At 44.9% G+C, this 18,359-nt stretch overlaps 2 protein-coding genes across 8 annotated transcripts in view; both read right to left on the reverse strand.

The window, feature by feature from the left end:
* Positions 1-85: 85 nt before the first annotated feature.
* LOC119693117 (Krueppel-like factor 9) lies at positions 86-1,822 on the reverse strand. The gene is made up of 3 exons (XM_048628514.1): positions 1,418-1,822; positions 346-1,268; positions 86-201 (listed from the first exon to the last, which is right to left on the reverse strand). Exon 2 carries the CDS (start codon positions 1,255-1,257, stop codon positions 439-441), a length of 819 nt encoding a protein of 272 aa, XP_048484471.1. The 5' UTR covers positions 1,258-1,268; positions 1,418-1,822; the 3' UTR covers positions 86-201; positions 346-438.
* Positions 1,823-4,502: 2,680 nt separating this feature from the next.
* The window catches only part of LOC105392762 (protein groucho), a 59,643-nt gene continuing 45,786 nt past the window's right edge, over positions 4,503-18,359 (reverse strand). For 4 of the 7 annotated variants that reach the window (XM_038116005.2, XM_011564439.3, XM_048628468.1 and 1 more), the window contains 10 exons: positions 11,569-11,670; positions 11,237-11,358; positions 9,710-10,006; positions 9,210-9,351; positions 7,554-7,676; positions 7,014-7,193; positions 6,477-6,637; positions 5,974-6,056; positions 5,395-5,594; positions 4,503-4,971 (listed from right to left, as the gene is read on the reverse strand). In XM_038116005.2, the coding sequence (XP_037971933.1) occupies positions 4,864-4,971; positions 5,395-5,594; positions 5,974-6,056; positions 6,477-6,637; positions 7,014-7,193; positions 7,554-7,676; positions 9,210-9,351; positions 9,710-10,006; positions 11,237-11,358; positions 11,569-11,670 (1,518 nt within the window). In that variant the 3' untranslated portion in view covers positions 4,503-4,863. The remainder of the gene's footprint in view (positions 4,972-5,394; positions 5,595-5,973; positions 6,057-6,476; positions 6,638-7,013; positions 7,194-7,553; positions 7,677-9,209; positions 9,352-9,709; positions 10,007-11,236; positions 11,359-11,568; positions 11,671-18,359) is intronic. The other 3 variants (XM_048628470.1, XM_048628469.1, XM_011564438.3) reach the window with 1 other exon arrangement.

Here is an 18,359-nt window from a genome sequence, read left to right on the forward strand (position 1 = left end):
TGCTTAGGATTTCTTGTTTTTTTCTCAGTTTAACTTAATTAACCAGCAAAGAGTGACTTCATATTATTAATTACTTATACCTATATAAATTTTAAAATGTGTTTATTTCAACGGATTTGTATTCTATCATTCATTTCTAACTTAAAAATAAAGACAAAACTCGGAAAATATTTTCTTTTACACTTAAAATTACTTAGCTTAGGGTCTGTTCCACAATGTCTGGTTAGTGGCTACCTGACGGATAAAATACATGCTGTCACTTTCTGTTATTATTTTTTAGACAGTGACAGCATGTATTTTATCCGACAAGTAGCGACTAACCAGACATTGTGGAACAGGGGCTTAATCTACTATCGGTAACTATCGTATACTGCTTAAAACTAGTCAGTTCAAAGTCAGGTCATATCTGATCGATCAGATATTGTGGCAAAAACTTTTCTATAACAGATGTCGCCGTGACCGCGGCAGGCTGGGCGCCCTGGCGGCGGCGGCGGCGGCGGCGGCGGCGGCGGCGGCGCGGCGCGCGTGCACGCGGCCGTGCTTGGCGAGGTGGTCGGAGCGCGCGAACCGCTTGCTGCACTCGGCGCAGCGGTAGGGCTTGTCCCCCGAATGGCTGCGGCGGTGGCGCGCCAGCTCGTCGGAGCGCGCGAACCGCCACGCGCACGCGCCCCACGTGCAGCGGTACGGCTTCTCCCCCGAGTGCCGGCGCAGGTGCGCGCGCACGTGCGACGCCTTCGCGTACAGCTTGCCGCACGCCGCCGCCGGGCAGCGGAACACGCCCAGCTCCGCGCAGTACACGGGCTCGCCCCACGCCGCCGCCGCCGCGCGGGGAGCCGCCGCGCCGCCGCCGTCCCGCGTCGACTCCAGGTCTATGCCCAACACTGATAGCGTCCCGAGCGCATCGTCACTCTCCGCGTCCGTGCCCGAGTGGGGATTGTCCGCGGACTGATCACTGTTCACCGCTTCCGAGAGGTACTCGTCGAAGTCGACACTTTTATCGAAGTCCGCGAAGTCGAAGAGCACCGGGGAGGTGGCGGAGAAGTAGAAGTCGTCCTTCCTGTCGGCGGCGTCGGCGCCGAGCGCGTCGCTGGCGCGCGCCAGGTGGTCGGCGGGCCAGTGCGGCGCGCGCGCGGGATCGCCGGGCCAGCCCTCCGCCGCGCCCGGCAGCTCGAAGTTCACGAGGCTCTCCGCCGGGGAGAAGTCGAACAGCAGCTCGTCGCCCAGCAGCGCCTCCTCCAGCCGCGCGCCGCCCAGCATCACGCCTGCTCCTGCACAACACACCACATCAAACTTTATATTAACTCCGCCTAGACGATAACTAAAACTGTCACTAAGCGAACGATAAAATGAACCGAACAATAGGAAGAAAGCCGCCAGTTCAAGTGCAAGTAGAAGACCAATAAGTAAATAAACTTACCAATTGAGTGTTTCCGATTGTTTACAATGAGAGTAGTCGTGGCGAGTGAACGCGAGGCGGGCGCGCCGCGGGCCCGGCGGGATGCAATGAGCGGCGGACGCGATAGCCGCGATCATCCGCGCACACGCCGCACTCGTCACCTCTTATCAGGGATGACAGTGCTCATCTGGACTCGTGGAACTTCACCAGTGCCCCACATGCGTCCACTTCCACAAAAAACGCGAACCAACGCTCAGTCGGAGCCAAACAAAAACATGTTTGCTCGTTGACCGGATCAAGTAACAGACTGATACAAAATTAAAAACACCGAGATTAAATCATGGCAATATCAATAACGCTATTCATTATAATGTTACTTGGTAATTTATTTTTCTCATGTTATCGCTGAATAATGTAGCTGGTGACCTGTCCGAGCACTAGTTCTTTCACCTAGCAGCCGCAGCGGTCGTGGGAATCAATGACATTTTACTTTGATTTTTATTAACAATCAACTAGTGTTTGTTAACTTTAACAACAAACTGAGTAGGTACTCTTTGTGACTTTATTAGATATCATTCTTTGTTAAGTAGTACTTTGTATGCAGTTGTTTTATACAAAGTATTTAGTTGGGTACTTACCTACTTATGGGAATCTCCGGATTATACCCAAAATAGGTATATAGTGATTAATTACGTATACCTATGATAATATTGTTAGTTCCATCCAAGTACCTAGATTGTCTTTTTTCAAACTAATTTAAGTAATTGATAAATCAAATCATACAATGGATATGCTTTAAAGTTTGATGCCTAATAATTACTTTTAAAATACTACAAATCCATGGGAGAGATTTCACATCCATTGTCAAGTAAAAATAATTGCAAATATACATCCCCTGATAAGTGGAGACAACAAAGTCGGAAGTAGAGTGATAAACAACACAACATGAGTGGAGCCGAGGACATGGGCACGTTCGCTGCGCCGGAGTTCCGTACATGTTTAAGATAAAATTATATACTTAAGTACTTACATTATTGTGTTAAATAAACACCAAGAGAAATAAAGTTGCAATTACTTATACTTATTTATTAGTAATACCGATTTTAAAAAGGAAGACAGAGGCTTATAAACGTAGTTATAGATTTAGACCAAGCCTAAATTATATGGTGTCGCTGTTGTTTTCTCGTCGTTATGAAGGTAATTAGGTATTGGTATAAAGTCTAAAGGCTTAAAAATGCTTTTCAGATGGGGACAGAGCTCCCAGGTAGCACAAAATTGCTGCTTAAGCGCTGAACAACAAAAGTTCCTTGCTTGTTGCGTACCTAGGAAATATTGCTATGCATGGTTGTTACCATAGAATAACAAGTACAGTACTCGTTATTCTATGTTGGTACGAGTACTAACTTAATTACCTACTACCTAAACATAAACTATGACGAACCTTGTATTTTTCTGATGAAAAAATGTATTTAAAAGTTCCATGTTAACGTTAGCTGGAAATCTCCAACACCTATACCTAGGGTCTTATCTACATGTTATGAAATTTTCCAACCTTGTTAAGTAGGCATTCGTACGTATGTTTATGTACTGACCTATAGGTATGTTTATAAACTTGGTGTATGGTTTAACTATGTTTGTTTGTCTGGTGGCGGGCGCCGCCGGTGGCTGGCACCACCACCATCTGGTCACAGGCTCCGATTACCGGTCTCGATTGACTAATCGATCCGTGATAACTATGACGATGTACTCGCTGGACTGATTTGTAAGTTTGGTTTTTTGGGTGCCGACTCTAAAATACATTCAACATTTTCGGGGCTCGATAAGTTGATGGGCAAAACCGAACTAACTACTGCTGTAAGTATTTACTTATCCATGAAGGTACTTTACCATTTTAACCACTGTTTTTCTCAGACGTTGGTATGAACTCGTTTGATATCCAACATCACATTACTGGCCGGAACGGATTTCTTTCATATCATCACACGCTCGTATCATAGCATCTCTGGCGGAAAGGCACCTTTAGGCTTTAAATTTCCATGTTCTTTCTCTTGAAAATTTTACCTTGAAAGATACTAAAGGTCAAATCTATAATATCAAACAACCCTCAACTTCAGTCAGTCATGGGTTATCAAGCCCTTTTACTAGCACCTATAATTCCAAGTTATATCCTCCCTTCCTCCTTGTGGAGTTTCGACCACAGCGACCACCATCCTCATTATATCAGCTATAGTATAGAGTACTATAGAGCAAACGTAGCAAATCAAATCGAAAATCTTTAATTGTGAGATCACGAGTATTACCTCTACCATGAGACAGATAGATGCGACTGCGACTGCGTGCAGTTGCTATATTCAACTACAGCAGTTATATTACGTTCGACTTCATGCAGTCTTGTCGTGATGATCTGAACAACTTTAGGATTTTTTTGAACTTTGCAACAACCTGTATATTTATTATATTTAATAATATCTACACACACATGTAGACGACAGCGTGGTCTATCTAACACATGCTAGTCTGGAGCCGGTGATAGCGCCCGGTGGCTGGCACCGCCGGCGATCTGTTCTGCCGTCTTTATCAATAATACACACTAGAGTACATGATAGTGTATTCTATGTATTCTATCAGGTCTATGTATTCGACATGCTGAATCATTAATCCCATGGAATTAGCCAATTATTTTTTCAGTATTGACTGGCACTTGACTCGATCACTGATATTTTTGTATCCTAAATTACGTAGGTATCAAATGCTTTGGACTCTGTATGATTGCGAGCCCGTGCGTAATGATTACGTACGTCCGGTTTCTGAATCAAAATGCTATTTATAATTCATAGTTATGTGTAATTACGAGTATAATACTTTTAATACTTGGTGTTAAGATTACGTTTCGTTTCTTTTCTTCTGTATATAATTTCAATTTTATCCCACAGGTGATAGTATCGATAGATTTATAGAAATCGGCATTTATTCTATAAATTATGGACATGTACCTATAATGAATACTTACTTATAGCTATTTCTGTTGAGATTACGGCCGTTTAGGATGACGGTATACCTTAGTCCATGTACTTGTATGTTAAAGGTAAAAAATAAAAGAAATTGGTTAAATTTGCGCATATCTTTTTTCTTTAATACGAGCATTTTACAACAATATTGAACGAAATCATCATTTTGAGATCTGCTGCCAACATACACTAAGGCGCTCAACAAATTATAACGTAACATACATCGCGCACACTAAACTATATAAACACGTCGCATAAGTACATACAGGCTTCCCAATATACTCTATAAATACACTAAGTGGGAATGCTGACGGGCGATTTTAGAGAAGGCAACCTTAAATCGCAGCTGTTTAGGTTGTGAGTAAAATCGGCCGGTCGCGTTCGTTCTAAAGCTATATCACCTCGCGCGTTCACTGAACGTTCGTCACTTGTTCATAGTTAGTTCATAGTCTGTGTGCACTAGTATATGACCTCGTAGACTGTGGCCTTCTTGTCTCCGGAGCCGGTCACTATGTACTTGTCGTCCGATGATATGTCGCAGCTCAGCACTGAAGACGACTCCTTTGACTGTGGACAAGAAGCGGGAATGTATTCATCCATACGATAATTTGTTGCTCCATGGTGATGGAAAATTCTGGAGTAATGGTATCTTAGGATACGGGGTTAAAATTTTGGTAATTAATTATAACGTAGAAAGTTGGACATAAATACAGAGTTTTCAAGAGACATAATCGAGTGCAACCGAAAGATTACGAGACTGACTATCATCGGTGATCAATAAAACATGTCATGGTAGTCATGAACATCGTTCGACTTTAAAATTCACTAAGTGCAGGAAAATAAGACTCTAATAACTACACAACACTCACGAGCAATGAAAAAGTTCCAGTGACAATAGCACCAAATTATTCCTAAACGGGAAATACCAGTTTAGATAGAATAGAGTGACTCGTGAGTGTATGTCTAATAACATAACGTAACAAAACATACCTGGAATATGCTAGCGCCGTAGGGGGTCCGCCACGCGTTGAGCAGGTTGTCCTTGCCGGTGGACACGAACCACTTGCCGCAGGACGCGAACCGCAGCGACAGCACGCACGACTCGTGCAGGTGCAGCTGGTACTTGTCCGGCTTCACCGCGTGCAGCACTTCCACGTTGCTGTTCTCCATGCCTACGGCTAGCCATTCGCCTGGGGGAGGAATGGTTGTTTAGACACGCCGAGACAACAAAAAACTACGTTCGAATTCAAGTTCATGATTCTGAAGGAACTTGGGATATATATTTTAGGAGACCGGCCTGAGTATAAGTAACAGAATTTTATCTCAATGCCGAAATAAGTTATATTTTAGTTAATGTTCAGCATAGTGTATGTATGTTACTAGCTAGGCCAAAGCGATGGTATTCGTTTAAAAGCACGTTAGAGTTCGAGGTATCGTCAACGGACAGAGGTAAGGTAACCGACGCCGACGGAAAAAGGTTCCATATTGTTCTTCTTGTGTCACAATATTGTGGATTGTATATTGTTTTAATTAAATAAATGTAACATAAAATAAAGTATTTCAAATTACCTGTTGGACAATATCCGAGGGAGAAGATCTGTGAGCTGAAGTCGTGTTGTTGTAGTTGTCTACCCTCTCTTAGGTCCCATGATCTGAAATAAGACAAGAAGTTTATATAAATAAATTGAATCTATTATTCATAACCAAATAAAGGTTTGTATAAATAACTGCTTAAAGTTTTTACCGATCGGAAAAAATACGGTTTTAACTTCGTTTACATTAAGTTCCTGACCAATTGCCAGCAACCTTCAACATTGAAAACAACCAACGCGCTCGAAAAGTTTACCACTACATTTTTCTAAGGTCGTCGACCACGAGGTCATCCTACTGTCACTATTCATTATACCCTTGTTACACCCACCGAGAGGAGTGCTGATGGCGAGACAGTATCCTCGGCCGATCCTCGACCAATGAACAGCCAGCTATTGACCGAATGCTCGGTCGAGAATACTGTCTGAACTGTCTCGGCCAGTCTACTCGGTAGGTATAATCAGGGTTCCCTAAACACCCACCTGACAGTATTGTCCAGGCCCCCGGTCCACAGCTTGGTGCCGTCGGCCGAGATGTCGATGCAGGAGGCGCCGTCCGTGTGTCCCTGGAACTGCCGCACCAGCGTCTGGTTGTGCAGGTCCCACACCGCGATGTTGCCGTCCGAGCAACAGCTGAAGCACACCTGGAACGGGGGAAAAGGGGGTTAGTTTGAAGCATATATTCAAGTGCTCCTATAATGCATGCAGTTTTCGTTTCATTATGTTGGGCCATAGACTGAAGCAGACAAATATTTTCAGGCTAGTTTTAATATTGCTGCATCTGGTCTTCGATCAGTCGAGTTACTTCGATTTTCAGTGCCATATTTCTACGACTAGCAATTAATTGGCTGATTGATTGCTAGTCGTAGAATGAATTGTATCTTATTCCTGCTATTGTAGTTATAAACAGAACAAGTGATCTAATTGCTTAAAGCTCTACTTCATCTATGTGAATAGTATGCAAGCTTATCCACTCCCTACCTCTCATATATTTTTTAAATAACGTCCTTTTCAAGTTACCTTAGAGTCAGGGCTGATGGCTAGCGCGTAACACGCGGGCGCGGACGACGTGAGCTCGGCCTTGATCCGGGGCGTCGGCGACGCGAGGTCCCAGATGGACAGGTTGGACGCCTCGCCGCCCACGATCAGCGTGCGCCCGTCGGGAAGCAGCTTCACTGAGCGAATGTAGTTGTCCCGTTGCTGGAATTAAACGTGGTTACGGGTTTAGATACATGGAAGTTTAATTGTTAGGGTTCTATGTATATTGTTGTCTTGTCGATTTGTTTACGATAATTTAATTACGTTTTCACTAGCTTAAGGAATTGGTGTCAGAATAGAAGACTCGTGGTGGTGGTAGTGGTGGTCGCGTATGTATAGTCCTGTGGACTAAATGACAAACATACGCATCCATCTAACTCCCTCAAAGCCAGAATGTATGTAATCGAAACTGGGGAGCTTATTATTTATGCAAATGCAACAGAAGGCGCCAACTAACGAACTAGTTTACAAAAGTAGGTAATAATAATAAAAAGGGCTCGGTCGCGACAGTTACCCACTCACCAAGCAATCCAGCTGGCTGACGGGCGCCTTGCTCGGCTGGCTGATGTCCCACACCTTGACGCAGCCCTTGCCGCCCGTGTACACGTACTTAGTCGGACTGGAGACTGTTACTGCGCACACCACCTGCGAATTGGAGGTAAACATGTTAGGAGAGTGTGGGTGCATATTTGTACAGGAATATATGGGGTACCTGATAGGTATGTATGTTATAGGAGTCCTCCAAACGGAATAATCACAAGATAATTCGAAGGTAACTTGGTGAGACCAGGATATAGTGCTGCGTCAAGCATCATAGATACATGAATAATTATCCTCATCGCTGGAATTGGCATTAATAATTTATCCACCGCACAATCGGTGTATTGGCCGATGATGATGCTTCAATATCAGCTTCTAAATCTTTCAATATTTTTTTTCAAACACAACTCTCAGCAAAGGCTTTCCTGTGTTGGGGTCCACTAACCCGCACTAGGCCAGCGTGGTGGACTAGGCCTAAAACCCTTCCTACATTGGAACCGTGCCCCAGCGGTGGGGACGTGATGGGGCGTGACCATGATGATGACAAAATTAGTCCTACAAATCTTTTGAGCTTTTTTATTCTGTGTTAATAATAATCATTGAGTATGAATGGTCTGGAGACGAAATAGGCAGACGTTCCCCTCTGGCGGGGTGGTAGGCCAGAATGGCCCACCGATTTATAAAAACTAGTTGCAGTCTCAATTTCCACTAGACTCAATCTAGTTGGCAAAGCGTTCGTTTCATAGAAAATGATTTGTTTACATACTAATATGACAGCTTCAATTCATAGAATATCCGGATTCCGGATTTTTTCACAGATTTGGTCATGGTTTATTGTTATTAGCTGTTTCCTAGCAACCAATGTCAAAAAAATTCAATAGTGATGTACCGGTATGTAGATTATGATTGTATTAATCGACAAAAAGGTCATAGTTGGGAAGCGTCCGTAGTCGAATTGGCTTCAGTAATCGTAACTGATCGCTGAGGTTAAGCAACAACTGACACGGTCAGCCATTGGTAGGTACAGCATGAGTTACCGATTTCAAATGGTTCTTTTCTGGACGCTTCCGTGCTTCGGACGGGACGTTAAGCCGTGGGTCCCGGTAGCTGCTTCGGCAGCAGTCGTTAAGCCTAGTTAGAGGCCGCCCGAAGGGGCGGCTTGAAAGCATCTGACCGTCGGGTTGCCACTTACTTGACAACTTCAGTGCATTGTACTCATTCAAAAACGGCGATACGGCTCGCGACCTATCACGTGAGTATAAATGTACAGCGAAAAGCGGGTGACTTCGTTTATTAATCATTCCTAATTAAATTTAACTATACCTAATTAATTTGAAATTAGTATTTCTAACCCATGTTCTTGAATTCATCGATAACACTTATCGATAATTGTTACATCCATTGGCAAGAAAAATGAAGACACTGTGTTCATTATTAAATGTCACTTCACGTAACCCTTATTGCTGGGAATTAAAACTCATAATGATATGTCCCATGAGACATAATCATGGTAAACGGTAAAATTTCCCCCCGCAAAAATTGGCAGACTTTTTTGTATCAAGAAAGATCGCTATGACGCTTCCCGAGGGTACACCCGAGTCCGCGTTGTTCTATGATAATAATAGTGCTTATTCTCACCTCGCCATGGGCTAGGGCGGAGACCTGCCGCGCGTGCCGGGGGATGCCCGGGCCCATGAGCGCGTCAGGGGGAAAGGGGACCGGCTGCATCTGCCCCTCCGCCGACACGTGGAAGGAGTACGCCCTAGAGGGGGGGGATGGACTGTTTTAATTATAAAATCTGGTACTTGGCCCGCTACGGCCGATTGCCAAAGGTGGGAAGGAAGTGTGGCAAAAAAGGTTAGGTACTTAGTAAGAGTTATTGACGACTTCATAATTATTTAGATTTTGTCTAGATATAAGATTGAATTACCAAAAGTTGAACATAGAAAATGGTAAAGGAGATAAGATTACCTGTACCTGTTACATACGGCTGAATGCAAGTAAAGGGGCAATTAAACTTTATGGTACAAATTGAGTTTCTGTTGAGAGCTATAAACATGCTCCTCTGCAGCAACAAGTTACAATAAACAGGACAGAATAGAAAGTAACCAAGAAGTCCAAGAAACATAGATACTTACGGCTTGCCTCCAGGAATTGGTGCTAGGGCCGCCGGGCCAATCGGGGGCCGCAGGGGTTCATAGGCCAGCGCGGCGCGGGCGGAATACCCCGCCAGGCCATAGGCATCATGGGCTCCGTTGCCTAAGTAAGGGTACTGTAGTGCTGGGGGCTTCACGGCTGCCTTCAGAGGTGCGCCGGCGGGCCCCGCCGAGCCCCCGCCCCCTGACGTGGGGGTCACTGGCTTGGAGATCGGCGTGCTTGGTTTCTCGTCCAGTTTTTTGGCTGATGGCGTTGATGCGTTACTTGATGTGCCTGATCTGAAAGTTGAGGTAAAAAAGCTTTTATTAGCAATTTGTATACCGGATACGTATGGGAATGATGTATGTAACTAAACATTCTACACCAGTGGAACTCCACAATGTACCTAGCAGTACCTATACGTGTGACAGTTATTATATGAGGTGGAATCGCCTGAAGCCAGCTCGCTGTTAGCGTCGTAGAAAAGTCTCAATTTCAGTAGAATGAACACGGACAATGATAAATCGTGTACAGATTACGTGTCGGCACTAATTGATTGGATTAACTTCTATGTCCGTACTAATAAGAGTCAAACAGTGACCTTATTCGTACAATTTGTACTGCTCGCGTAGTATGGCTTCTTTTAAAGGGATGGAAGGTGATTATCACGGCTTTCGTTAACACTGGTATTACTGGAAATTGGATATGCGTGTTGGATAGGCACGGTCTAGTTCTTTCTATAAAATTATACACGCATGCGTTTCAAATAAATTCACGTAAAATATATAAATCAATTCAATTCGACTTGAATGGTCTGGGCCTACACCTTTTGTATGCTTCAGACAGTCCAAATAAAAGACTTCAAGAAAAACAAGATAAAACCACGCAAAAAGACATAAAAGACTCATTACGTTCGCAAGCAAAAAAGAAAACAAAATTTTATTAACCCGCTCAATGTAAGTAAGGTAGCCATCGTACGGCAGAACTTAAATAACATAAAAAGTTCTTGCTCTTTCAGATCTCATTCCTTTAGTGTCGGTCGAATGATTTCGCTTTTTTCTGCGAGATAAGTTATTGAAGTTTTTTATGGATCCGAAAACTTAGTGAGTTACTGGATACTGGAGAGTATTATGGCGCTTATCAAGTGTAGACGGATCGAGATTGAAACATGACAACTTTTAGAAGACTTCTTCTAAACCTAGGTAGTATTTATTTATCTACCTTCTCAAGCACCTCCGCAAAATTATTTATTTATATTTTATTTAAGTATACAGAAAAAAATACACAGATGGATTTCAAAATATAGGTACATAACATGCTCACATAGGCGGATTTATTGCTAGAAAGCAATTTCTACCAGCCAACCTTTGATTGGTGGTAATCGACTGTACGTAAGTAATCTCTTAAAATGTCATTATGTACCTGGCGCTGTTGTCTGACTGAAGGTATAGTGCCTGTAGTTTATGACCGAGTTGTCGAGAGCTATCATGTCGTTTAGAAAACGTTTTGCTTGTATGCTGTGTAAGTACCTGGGGCTGTGCGGCGGGTGCTCCTTCTTGGGCTGCAGCTTGTCCAGCCCGTTCTCCCGCGGCGACGGCGCGCCGTTGTGCGGCGACGTGGGCTCCTCGCTCGCGTCGTCCACCACCAGGTCCTGGAACCAGGGATGATCAGATGAGAACGTGAGATGAGACCATTGTGTAAATTTATAGGAAAGACTAGTCGGTTTTCAAGAGCTTCGCTTCGCCTTAAAAAGTTTTCCCGTAGGAATAGGTACCGCAATAAACTGCATTGCTATGATAGCAAAGTTCGATCATATCGCAATTAAACAAAGAATATCGATATTAAATATGTGCTTACTTACATGACTCATGTCTTTTTCCTCTTTCTTTAATTTCTTGTGGTCTGGCTCAGCTGGACTCCGCGTTCTGTACTTCTCTCTCTCACCCGGTGATATCGAATTTCTCTGTAACAATACACACATACAAAGTTTAATAAGCGTTATATGCCTAAACAAATGAGAACGCCCATAAGCCGGGCTTTACGCATAACAATCAATCGATCATTGTTTGCAAATAAATCGGTGCGCAGCGGAGCGGCCCCGTAGTCAATATCAATATCAAAACACGCTGAGGCAGAACAAACTGACCGCGTGATTAGGTTCGGGAGTGGGGCGCCCTCCCACAGGCCGGGGGGAGACCGCAACATTTGGATGAGCGCGCAAATACGGACTAATGAAATAATCATATACGTGCGCTCGCTCGCCACGCTCACTGATTCCGCACGATGTTGACACAACAATACACACTACACGCCGCCGCCTAGATATATTCGCAGTATCGAATACGGGATTATCAATATTCGGTCGAGTGGCCGCGGGCTCGTTGTGTGTTAGACAGATGCTATTTCAAGTGTACTCCCGCCGTCAGAACGGCCATTCGAGCGAAAAGGCTTACGATCTCGGCAACGGATTCAATAAGCGATAGCCTGAGGTTTTTGCGAGTTATTCGGTTTTGAAGTGGCTCTAATTTCAAAAGATTTATTCGGAATCGGTTATTGAAAGAGCTGAGAGAGGGTACTATAGAGTAGAGATCGAGGGTGTAGTGTGACCGGAGGGGATATAACGGGGCCTAATTTTACGAGGCAGTAAGTTAGTGTCGAGAGCCTAGCGCGTGTTAATTTGCTCTGCAGCGCCGGCCCTGTCGCCGCCCGCTGTGACATATGCTCTCGCAATTATACCACTATACTGTGTCGGGAACTTGCAGATATACGTCGTCGTTAGGGCCACGCTCCGCTGAATAGCACAAATAAGTGTTATTGTCTGAATCTCTTTCCATTCTGCGATCGGAGCGATGGAATCGGAGTTTTTACGAGGGAGAAATTAGATAATAAAATCGGGTCGCAAGAAGGTACACAGTCGGTGGAATAAAACGAACGACGTGGGTTATGGCGGTGGTCTGGCTTATTGGATATTTTTGATAGGCGATATGTTGCCAATAAAGTTTTATTAGAGACACAAGTCGTGTGCAGGCCGAGAGCGCGGACGTGCACGCTCGGGTCAATGTGTTTCAACCCTAATTTTACGAGCGCTCGAATCTCCTCGACTGCGAGCTCCGTATCGAGTTTCAAGTCACGCCATCTGAAGGGGGCTTGCGTTAGCTGAAAGGTGAGATGTTCGATTCGATGGGATTTGTTTCCCGCTTCCCACCTCCCGATTGATTGAGTGGGGTCCAATGGTTTCCGGCCCTCGTGTCTGACGATTTGCAATCCAAGCACGTCATACCATATTAATCATAAATATCGTAAAAACGCGTTTATCGTTTTATAATCATGATAAATAATGTTACTTCTATTATGTTACGATTAGTAAAGACTTTCTACGATTATGTAAGAAAATGAACGTCCTAAACTCCTAATCCGTTCCTTCTCAGTTGTTATTTACGCAACCTTTTCCATTTTCAACACAAAAGCGAAGAGGGCTAATCTTTACTTTATCCGATTACGCGGGTCAGCCTCAAGAAAAAGGCAATTGAGTGCGGCCTGAGGAGGGCTCAGGGGGGTGCCCACATGGGGAGGGGGGGGGGGAGGTCGCGCCGAACTCGTAACAAGTACGAAGCGCTACAAGCAACAACAACACGACTTATCAGCTACCGCTCGCGTCGCATGTCACCGACTCCGAGGAGGTCGCCCACATGTGCGCGGGGGGCGGCGGGGGGCGCGGGGAGCGGGGCGGGGGCGGGGGCGAGACGCGAGTGTGACGTAACATATAAAGTGGCAACACACAGGCGCGCTGTTAACGCCGCCCGGGCTTATTGTCTGCGGTCACGCGACGAGCCGTTTAGCCGCGCCGAGCCGCCACCGCCGCCGCCGCCCGGTTAACCGGAAGGGGGGCGGTTAACCGGACGCCGGGGGGCGGAAGCGGGGGAAATAGATAAATAGACCGCCCGTCGCTCGGAAATGTACGGATTGAGTTCGGACTATATTTCAGGCATAATAGTTTTGAAAAGTTACGTGATTTACACGCGACATTTTCAGCTTTTATCGAAGCCCTATTCGAGGTTTATACGACTTTGTTTTATTATACTGTCATCGAAAAGTTTTATTGCGCACCATTTACGTTTAAGTTTCATTACGTAGACCAGTGTTTTTCAACCTGTGGGTCGCGACCCCCCGGGGGGTCGCGATGCTACTGTAGGGGGGTCGCCAAAAGGTGAAAAAACTTTGTACTTTAGTAAAAAAAACAGTCAGATTATACAGAAGACCGAAGATTATAATCAGCCTCTGTATCTAGCCTTGTGGACTATGAAAACTCCTTCAACTCCATCGAGACATTGGCAATTTTGGAAGCGTTGCAGATTTCAAATCGACTGGCGCAATATCGAGGTGTTGAGTCTGTACAATGCCGCTACTATGACTGTCCAAGTACAGGGCCACAAGACAAGACCTAACCAACTGCAAAGAGGAGTGCGACAGGGGGATGTGATATCTCCGAAACTGCTCACCAATGCATTGGAAAATGTCTTTAAGACGTTGAACTGGAAAGGACATGGCATGTGTGTAAATGGCGAGTACATGTGACACCTCCGCTTCATGTACAATGCTCACATCAAACCGGAGTCGGTCATCGTTGGTGAGGCAACAATCGAAGTTGTGCAAGAATATGTCTACCTCGGCCAGAGTATTCGGCTAGGCAGAAGCAACTTCGACATCGACAAGCATGGGTCGCGTCCAACTGGGTTGGGCTGCATTCGGGAAACTTCGTCACATATTCTCCTTGGCCATTATGGCCATCCCTCAGAGCCTGAAGACAAAAGATTTCAACCAGTGCGTCCTGCCAGTGATGACGTATGGTGCAGGACAGTAGGACTAGTCCACCGATTTAGAGTCGCTCAGCGTGCTATGGAGAGAGCTATGCTTGGTTTTTCTCGTATCAGAAATGAGGTTTTCCGTCAGTCAGAGGATTAAGATTACCGACATAGCTGTCAAAATATATGCAAGCTGAAGTGGTAGTGTGCTTGTCATATCTACCAAAGAACCGATAACCGTTGGGGTAAACGAGTTCTCGAGTAGAGACCACGAATAGGCAAACATAGCGTGGAAGGCGACGACCACAAGTAGGTACCTATTATAATTTTTTTGTAAAGCCAGGTAGGTATTTTGTCTTTGCATTTTAATTTCACCCTTAAAAAAATATTCAAGATATTTAAATACTCATAAAAGTCAGAAAGAAAAAGCTTTTTCAATATAAATTCTTGGTCGCAATGGCATTAGTCGTACGAATGTACCATATGGCCACACGTATCCGACGTATGTGTATGTAAAATAAATAAAATAATATGTTTTTAAATCCGATAAGTATGTACTTCGAGTCCTAATCATGGAGACCATAAATACGTCGTGAGGAATAAATACTGTAACATACACATACATACATGATAAAAAACCGAAAGGGTCAAGGGGGTCGCGAAATATTTTTTTATACCAGGGGGGTCGCATCATGAAAAAGGTTGAAAAACACTGACGTAGACGATTTATAAGTTTGAGATAGCCGGATCCTGTGCCACATCTCACGGTAAGTGGTATCTGGGTGCGACAGGGCGTCGTTCGCGCGAGTGCAAGTACACCGAACGTCATTAAACTGCGCTACCTGAACATCCGCGTGCTCGTAAAAACTAAACGATAATAACTCGGAAACGAGAACCAGTCTTCGTCGGAAACGTGCCTTACAAAAACGCAACAAAAAATTAATCGTCCGCGAACGCGTAAACCGCGGGGCGCTGCGCGACTTTAAAATTAACTTTACCGGTTCATTCGTATACATAAATAATGGAGGGAATTTCTGAATGCACATTAAACTCCTATAAAGAATACATTAGCATAAATTTATGGTAGTGAGTCGGCGTTTCGAGCGCGTTTTTACGTGGCTCGTAAAGTTTATAGTCGCGAGTGGAGGATTGCGTTTACTGCGCGCGCTATCGGTTTATTGTCGACCCCAAATAACCAAATTGGCCGGGGCTGGTTGTGGATGGGGCCCGCCCGCCGCCGCCTGTGCCCCCGCTCCCGCTCCCGCTGCCGCCTGCGCCGCGCGCCGCCTGCAATCTGCTCTCAAGTGGCGCGGCCATTACGCCGCCACTCCGCGTTATGAGCGCACTCTTCGCGGGAACGCCAGCCGCACTCACAAATGCACTGCTTGGAAACTTGCCCAATAGATGTTCATTACTGCACTTTGTTTTGTACCTGCAGTGAGTCGGCGAGCGCTCAAGCTTTAACCGCAGATGTATTAACTGTTTAACTATAATGAATTGTAAAAATCGTTTTATATCCTGCGTGCACGAAGAGAGTAATAAAAACGATGCACATTAAACTGTTACTCAATAATAATGTGTACCTATACTACCTATATTGTATTGTACATACATACCTACTTTTATTACTTTTATTCTACCATATTCAACCCCACAACACACCATGACATTATTATACAGAGGTTCATTAAAAAAAAAATTTGTGTGATATAAAAAAAACAACAGCTGAACTACTATAAGTGAAAATTTTAAACGGCTTCATCAAAGTGGCGTGCCCTATCAGGGCCTACAAATGTATCACATAAAGTAAATTCTAGGGAAGCCGTCGATAAGCAATCTCACCGCCCCTTGCTCCATTACAGGAGTAATTAGCACAATTAACAAGTGAGGGGGCGCGGGGGGCGCGTTCACGTACGCAAACAAATGTCACGTGGCGCGGCGCCTTAATTAAAACGATAATTGAGTTGACTTGCGAAATTTCGTCCGCCATTTCGACATTCCGAGCGAAATTTCACGGAAACTCCCCCTTCAAACTACGAAGCCCTTAAGTGTCGACGACTTTAATTTTGTGTTAGCGTCTACTTTGTGGTCCCGGAGCAAATTTTAATACGGAATACGCGGGCTCAGTTCGCAAATTACTTTGATAAATTACCTCGAATCGAATTTGGTTTTCGTCACAAAGGTAAGTCCTTTGGAAAATTGGTGTGACAGAAATAGATATACCGTCCCGAGTGGCCACCGGCAAATTGTTACATTCGTAAGCTAGCGCCTTGTGCCTACTTTACAAGCTTTCGTGGACGGGGTGGCTGAAGCAATAAAGCGACAAATGGGTAGGGCATTATGATGGTAATAGTATGTGGCACATGACGCACAGCGGCTCGTGTTGACAAACGCCGGCTCCTTTAATTGCGATCCCGAGTCTAAATCACGACGACCCTCGAGGCCCTCAGGACCCGCAATATGCAGCGACACCCCTCGCCCGACCCAAGCGTAAACGATTTGTTCCACGCAAACCATAATCAACCGACACCGATGTGCTTTCGAAATTAATTTATATTCTGCACCTGACCTTTGAGTCTCTTAATAAAATAAATTGAGAACCGAAACTACTGAGTTAAAATTGTTAAAAAATTCAAATATTCACCACACAAGAATTGCTGAAATTAAAAGCTTTGAATACATTTGGATTTCATTTATTGCCTGCGTGGGAGGCGACATTGATAGTGAAACCAAATAAAAGTCGACCAATTTGTGTTAGAAAGCGTAAGTATATAACCTATAGACAGCGTGGTGGTGTGATTGTTAAAGTTGAGGCGGAAGTATGCGCGGGTCGCGCTGCGGTCAAACGTCAGGAATGTCGGAATGTCTCATGAGCGCCCCCGCCTCGCGCTCGAGGGGTGCACGGTTATTTAAATGAGAGTTCCTCACCACCCGTCAATAAAACATTAAACACGTAACAAGTTTATGCGTAGCGACAACCCTAGCGGATTCCGCCACTTCGTTAATCCGGGGCGGGGGCAGCCCTAAATTAGGGTCGAGACAAGCCGTAATCCCCCGCTCGACGCGACGGGGGATTTATATTGTTATTGCTCCGCGTCCGGAATTATACGAGGGTTGAGGGACTAATGAAAGGGGAAATTTAATTCCTAATGATTCTCGTCTTAGCCCGTAACGAGGAACTCGAAAAAGGGCTGCGACCCGCGCTTTTTTTGATTAATCGCTTCGGGCGAACTCCAGATTATCCGATATGATTCTTTCCACTTTTCTCCCTTTGTTTGTTTTTAATGTCTCGAGTGCTTAATGTATTTATTTGTGGAACAAAATGTCAGCGCAGTGTTTCGAGAAGCAAGTTAACCGTAAAATTGGATGATAAATTTATTCATGAATCATTTTAGATGCTCGTACACGACAGTGAGCAGGGAAACATATGTAAATGTGTGACAGTAGGAGCGCTATAACGAACGTGCGGTGCATGGCGGAGACGCTACGTGGCGAGGTGCGGGGGCGAGCAGGGGGCGCGGGAGGGGGGGTGTAGCGAGCCTCGCCGCGCCGACTAAACGATACATTCCCTACACGCTCGGCGAATAAGCGCGGACATTCGGACGACGTAATTACTGATGATTAACACGGCGGTAATGTGACAGACAACAGTGGGAAAGTTCAGCGGAGCGCGCTGCAGCGGCCGCCTTCCGCTCATTACGCGCAGACTAATTGAGATAAATTATGAAGACGTGCGGCGAGCCCGCAGCGCCACCTACCTGCTAATTACACGCTGCCATTTCTATTAACATTAACCGAGCGCCCGCCTCTTTGTATAACCGGTTAAGGCAATATCGAGATTAGTGCGAAA

This window comes from Plutella xylostella, chromosome 21 (assembly GCF_932276165.1).
Source record: "Plutella xylostella chromosome 21, ilPluXylo3.1, whole genome shotgun sequence".
Classification (NCBI taxonomy): Eukaryota; Metazoa; Arthropoda; class Insecta; order Lepidoptera; family Plutellidae; genus Plutella; species Plutella xylostella.